Source organism: Limulus polyphemus, unplaced genomic scaffold (genome assembly GCF_000517525.1).
Source record: "Limulus polyphemus unplaced genomic scaffold, Limulus_polyphemus-2.1.2 Scaffold8530, whole genome shotgun sequence".
Taxonomy (NCBI): Eukaryota; Metazoa; Arthropoda; class Merostomata; order Xiphosura; family Limulidae; genus Limulus; species Limulus polyphemus.
The window spans coordinates 801-8084 of NW_013674140.1; the positions used below are offsets into that span (position 1 = coordinate 801).

Here is a 7284-nt window from a genome sequence, read left to right on the forward strand (position 1 = left end):
AGTTATCTTCGAGATACAAGTAACAGTAAAGACACAAACTAGATGATAATAAGCTCTTCTAAACACAGTTGATTTTGAGCAGTATCTCAGATACGTCAGGCTTCACTACGAATACAAAAGTATTTAGTTTTTACTCACGACTAGTAGTTTTTATTACGTTTCTTCACAGGTTATATTTTATACTGTTCTAACAATGTTCTGATAGTTAGATTTTTAGCACAACGTACCCATTTTGAGCCACGTTACTGTAGACTGTATCACGTATCCGGTTAGCTTTTTACAGCTAATTCCTTGACAATAGTCACGAATACTCATCCATCAGTTTCTGCCTACACCTGTTGTAAATTGTGTTTGTTTTTATTATGGAAACATTATCTTTCTTTTTTAAAATATAAATACGGAAAACTAACAAGCAGAAGCACCAATAACAAAACACGCTTAATTTAAGAGAATTTATATGTAATTGTAATTCTTGACCAATTCTAAAGCTGTATTAGAAACAAATATTAATAAACGTGTACTTGTCTAGAAGCACATTCACGCAGTCAACTCTTAATCCAGTCACGGTTTCTAGCTCTATTGTATATCGCAACCTTAATTGTATTGTATTAAACAGTAACTTATTTTTTTATACGTTTTGTACATTAATTTGTTAATCTCAGTGGGTTATATTTATGTGTTACAGACAGTGAGCGTTTAGAATATGTATATTCATGCTATAATTGTCACAGTCGACGTGAGGTTCTTCTGATTCTTGGAGTTGTATCTACTGGTATATTGTGGTGGACACATTCTTGCGGAACTGAAGGTAACATTATTGTTTGTACTGTCCCCTACAGGTGTGATGGTGGATACTATGTCGGAAATTGATAAGCTGAAACGGGCATGTCTGAAACGGGGAGAACTCTTCGAAGATCCAGACTTTCCAACTGTCCAATCTTCCGTCTTTTATCATCAAACGCCGCCATTCCAGTTTGTGTGGAAAAGGCCTAAGGTTAGTGTCTGTGATATAAAATATACCGTTTCAGATTTGGAAGAAAACCATTTTTGGCATCATGATTTAGATACCTTGAATATTCTAACCAAAAACTTTGATTAGTGAAAGTTTTAACTTAGAAAAGAATGATGGAACCAATTTAATCACATTTTTTTGTATTATTATTATTATTGTTAACACATGGTAGAGATACAAACTTTTGAAAAAAACAAACAAACAGAAAACCTGTCGACCTATTTGATCACAAAAAGACAAGAAGAAACAATCAAAAAAGTAATAAAAAGAAAGATAATTTTGATTATTTTATTATAGAACATAAGACGTAAAAGTTTTGTTAATAACATATTAACAAGGATAATAATTAAAGGCGTTGTTTTGTTCATTAACAATCTTAAAACACTTTATTTGAAATAAATGAAGTAAATAAATAAATTAATTCAATTCTCCTTTTCTCTTGAGAGGGTGGGGGCGGAATATACGTATATAAAATCTGCACCTCACGTTATAACATAATCTTTACACTTTATTGGTCTTTCTTATAATTGCATTCGCGCCTCATAGGCCTAGTATTTAAATACAAGTGAAGAAATATCTTTAGTTTTGTTCCGAGAAAACATACATGCTTCTTTGTGTCTCACAAGTCTTTGTGTTTCACATTGTAAAACATTTGACATGACAGTTGCTGCGACTAATGACCACAATTTTGCTGCTATAAAGCTGAATAATCCGCCCGGTATAAGTGTTTAAAGTGCACGCAAAAAATAATCTTCATCACTAAATTTTATCGTTTAAATCATACAGATATACAAAGATAAAAAAAGAAATAAGTGACAAAAAGGGTGTGGAAGAGAATTTTTAAAGTTCAAGTGTAAAATCTCACATCAAAATTCGTATCACGGCATCACTGTCAGCTAGTGAGTGACCTTACCTTTCATAAGAAAAATAAGTTAAGTACATGTAAACAAAATTCGTGAGTTGAGAGAAATTAGTTTAATTAGAATATTTGTTAATGGCGTTTTTAAAAAGGTTCCATAATTAAATTATATATATATATATTCGTGACAACCACATCTAGAACAAAGGATTTACGGTGAGATCGGTCTCCAGGCCCGTGGGAAATCTTGACCTTGCCCGGTACAGCTGGGCCATTGAACTTGAACCTATGAAAGAACTAGGCGTGGCTTATAAAGCTCTTTAACTTGCGTTACAATACGTCCCGTGGGCAGGAATCATATTCAAAAGTTAGTTAGAAACAATACGAAGTCACGTAACTAATATAATAAGCTGATCGTTTATAAATCCGTAATTCTACAGCAGTTGAGCCTGATAGAAAGTATGACAACGATCGTCTCGTTACGTGTTTATTAACTATTATTTCAAGGTCATATGTATTACTACATGTAAAAGTAATACAAAGCAATATGATTCTTTAACGAGTTATATTATTTTAAATACATCTTTTAAATATCTACATAGTGGTATATTTGGTTATTATTATTTGTTATATTCATTCTTAGAGAAATTCATGCAGAATAGGTGTTGGTTTCTGTTTGCCGTAACTTACACGGTGGTTATAGTCTTGATGATGATTATTGGCCGCTTAATAATAATGATATATATATATATAAGAGTTATTTTTGAATTCCAATATATGTAACTTTTCTGGCTAGAGTTCTACAATATTAAAAAACGATTTTCTTCAGAGCATGTTTATAAGTACTTTTACCGTTTAAAACAAAGCTTATTTGTAGGAAAACGATTTGAAAACTACTCAACTTGTCAGTTTTAACCCTCAAATTACCGACTTGTTTTCATACCGCTCACTACCGGTGGTGTCCACATACTGCATCATGTTAAATAATGCTTTGATTTTGCCTGTTGCAACATTCAAAGTAAAGAAGTAACCACCCGAAAATATTAAATGAGATTACTCTTTTCAATGAAATATGTGAGATTAATTGCAGTATTAACGACGTTTTTGATTATTTAATTGAGTGTGTGTGTGCGACTCATGTTGTTAGTGGTTCCGTAACCAATACAAAACACGGATCCACAAGTAATTTGGTGCATAAATATTTGGAAACATTTATTTAAAAATTGTGTCCCTATTGGTAAGCTTAAGGGTGGGAATTTAAGGCATTCATTGGAAAAAAAAACTTTTTTATTTACTGATCGAAGAAATTCAACTATAAAGCCCACACAACTATTTGAACGATATATTGGTTGTTGAGAAGACGATTGTTCTGTAAAGTATAAAAGTATGGTTGAGAAGACGATTGTTCTGTAACGTATAAAAAATAACAAATAAATAGAAGGTTACGTGAGCTGAAGGATTACTTTCAATGTTTTATTCTAAAACCGGTAAATGTAATGCTTTCATGAACAATTGAGGAGACTAACACAGAGATAAATACAGGAAGGGCGGGACTATTGGTTTACAAAGAGACAATGCCAGCAGAGATTAATATTAGAACATACGAGATAATTTTTAGTGCATTAGGTTTGTTTTAATTAACTAACAATTAACACAGATTATACTGCGTTAAAAATGATATGAACAAAGAAAATTTTCAATATTTCAACATCTTTGTCATAAAAGAAAATATTTCTTTAAAGAAAGATGGTCCCGATAAACGGAATATAACAAATACCAGTAAACAACCTGAGTAAGTCTTACACAGTTGAAGGTTGTGTTACTGATGTTAGTATTAACCTTTTTTTTTATCAACTCATTATAAAACAAATGCGTTATATCATCCAGCTATTGCCCTTCGGATTAACGCAAATGTATGATATATATATATAAAGTTTATTTCATAGATATGACTGATATATACTTGTGTTTATTTAAAAGATATTTCGCTGATTGTATATGGAGATACTTGGTTTGACGTCAGTAGACGGTTGGTGGGTTTTGTTTTTGTTATGTAAGTCCAGCTATAGAAAGATTATTCGCTGATAACTTCTAGTTTTCGTAGAAGACCCGTTTTGATTTGCTGAATATTTGAAAAAGATCACTAACCCCTAAATAGTTTGCATTCAGATGACCACATTTGTGCTTGAACTGAACAAAAATGGAAAATTGACTAATACCACGTGCTTTTTAAGAGGCTTATCGATGTGCGTGAGGTTCTGCTAGAGAGTTAGCCCACGTGATACTACGTAATATATATATATAACCAAACAAAAAGGCGAGATAAATCTATACAAATACAACTCACATATTGAACACAATGACAAAATCTTGAAAGCAGCATTTTATATAGTTTTTACTTTCTAACAGACAAAGAATTGCAATTGCGCATGCCCAAGAAGAAGCCTTCAGTAAGAAAATAAGTACTGCATAGTAGTATACTTAACTCACGAAATACACGAAATTTACAGCTGGTATAGAAGGTAGAAATTTAAGAATGAATTCCGGGGTTGACAATAGCAACTAAAACGTTAAATACATGCCAAAACATCAGTACATACATGGCATCTAAAATAGTTTAACAAAATTCCCAAATTAAATATTAATATTATCCTTTATATAATGGTAGATTCTGGAGGTCGCCATTGTCCCTTCATCTTCTCAGCCACGACGCACGAGAGATGAGTGTCTGTGATTGGCTTAATGAAACACACCTCTGTACTCATGCGCTTTACAACTAGATGCAACCCAAATCCACAGATATGCGGGGAAAAAAATCTGCAGAAATTTTAAATGGGTATCTACGGGCAAATACATAGCAATTCTGCGAGAATCTCAAGTGTTTAATATTTATAGTGGCAATGGTTTATGTGCGACACTGAATTGTCTCAAACGTATTATCTCTTTTTAATATTATAATAATACAATTATGTTCTTTAACAATTGTTTGTTTGTTATTAAGCACAAAGCTACACAATGGGCTATCTGTGCTCTGCCCATCACGAGTATCGAAACCCGGATTCTAGCGTTGTAAGTCCGCAGACATACCGCTGTGCCATTGGGGGGAGGGTCTTCTTTAACAAACAAATATATTAAAACAGACATAACACTTTCACATACATATCAGCGGCGAAGCTCCCATTTAAAGGAAATGAAAAGATATATACAGCTATGACACCTACAGTTAACTGTTTCCCATAAGAGAAGTTAAGGTATGTCTTTAACCGTCCTTTTAGTTATGATTTTCAAAAGTATATATGTACTATATAACTGAAAGAGCGAGAAAGTCGCACACTTCGAGAAAAACACACTAAAAATTTTGAGATTTTGTCAGAAGTCCAAAAATTCCTGAAATTTTCACGACTTCTGTGAGTGTGTGTGTGTCCGAAATGTATCGTGAAACGAAGGAGGTAAGAATGTTTTAATCGTTGAAGGTAAGTTGTTATCGTTTGGTAATTAAAAAATTTCTTATTTGGTTTTCTGATGCGTACACAGTGGCGTAGCCAGGTTTTCCACTCGGGGGTGGGGGAGAGCATTTTAAGAGGGGGGGCCAATAAATTAAAAAGCTGAAATTGGTCTAAAATTTTAATAAAATGCCCATTAAAACAATATAAATAATATGTAATAGTGTTTATAGAAGTTTTGTTATTTTTATTAAATGGTACAAAACGAGTTTATTGTATATAAAAGATGAAAAGTAATATGTGGTCAATATGCCTAGATTCTTCAGGAGGCCGGGTTACGCCTCTGTGCGTACTTAAACAACAAAATACAGACCAGGAATATTTGAGTTATTATATTATTTTGATTCGGCGAACTTTTTTTATTTAGGTTATGCCCCAATAACTGTTAACAGTAACCGGTAGCTGTTAAATTATTTTATTTTTGTATGAATGAAATTATATTCGCATCCGGTGCTGAATGAGTAACTGTAATTTATATTCTTTTCAGTTAAGTCACTTTTATTATGTATATCGTATTTTACATATTTGCTGCTTCCTAATATACTCAGAAGTTAAGGGTTTATACCATTATGAAAGAATAAACATAATGCCACCCAATTATTTTCATTGGTGACCTTTTTTTCCAAGCTATTTGGGTTTCCAATGTGTGCTTCCCTTCTGTTTACCACATGTATACAGCTTGTTCTTTCTATATATTTTTGTCTCACAGATGATCAGATGTAAGTTTACGGATATACAACGCTAAAACCCGGGGTATGATTCACCGAGGCAGACAGAGCGCATATAGCCCATTGTGCTAAAACACAAATTATATTTTTATGAACATTTTACTTCATGCAGATAAAGTACGAAGGGAAACAACGTGATGGTGGAAAATACTGCCGTGATAATTGAGTGTAATTGTTAATTATTACATTTAACTCCCACCATTTTCCTCTAACGTAAAATGTGTGTTAATATTTTAGCTAGAAGGCAAGTTAGTTAGTGTTTGGAGGATATAAATCACACCTCTCAACATCACAAAGAAAATTTCAGAGACTATGTACTGTATGTTGTTTCTGAAGATATTCCTTGCAGCTACTGACCTCAATAAAGCCTTATTTCCTGGTGTATGAAATGATTATTTTTACGTTGGATCGGGGGCTGGGCGTGACTAGTGGTTTTCGTGTTCGGACAGTAAATCCACGTTTCGCATTCCTTTACCTAAAAATGCGCTACGCACTTTAGGACCGTAGATGCGCTATAAGAGTGACGGTTAAATCCTACTACTCGATCTGACAAGAATAGTCCACAAGAGTTAGTAGCGGGCACTGTTAACTGGCTGCTTTCTTTTAGACTGTCAGTTGAAAAATTAGGGACAGTTATGCGCAGAAATTCTGAAACTGTTTGTTTATCGGGATCTGGGAGGGTCAGGTTTGATGCTTCCACCCCCAGGGGTATTTTAGTAGCACTGTTACATGCTGAACATTCCATAAGTGAGGGTGTCGCTTTCATGTAATGTCGCTAGTATGATTACAGTTTATGTTCAAAGTTTGGCATTTGTACTGGTACACACTTTGCTTCATTTACTATGTTATCAGTCTCGCATATCATAAACAGTCCCATATAATCCAGTGCTTACTCATTTTGTAATATCTCTGGTATGTATTGACATAAATACTATTTTTAATATATAACATGTATACTACACAAATGATATATTAAGTAAGTCTAGCAGTAGGTGGCTGATTGCTATACTTAGAGTAAATAAAACCACAAACAAAATAAGAAACGAAATCAAACAATTAAAAGAAGAAAATTCTGAAACACACATTGTTCGATCTTGTTATCCTGCCATTTCGGCGAATACTGTAGAACACGTCTTTACACGTGTGTTTATATATATATATATATATATATATATATATATA

The 7284-nt window shown here is 33.1% G+C and overlaps 1 protein-coding gene across 1 annotated transcript in view; it reads left to right on the forward strand.

Moving 5' to 3' along the window:
* Positions 1–856: 856 nt before the first annotated feature.
* The window catches only part of LOC111083200 (calpain-C-like), a gene marked incomplete at its 3' end in the record, with an annotated part of 22164 nt that continues 15736 nt past the window's right edge, over positions 857–7284 (forward strand). The window contains exon 1 of the mRNA XM_022379518.1: positions 857–994. Coding sequence (XP_022235226.1) covers positions 857–994 — 138 coding nt within the window. The remainder of the gene's footprint in view (positions 995–7284) is intronic.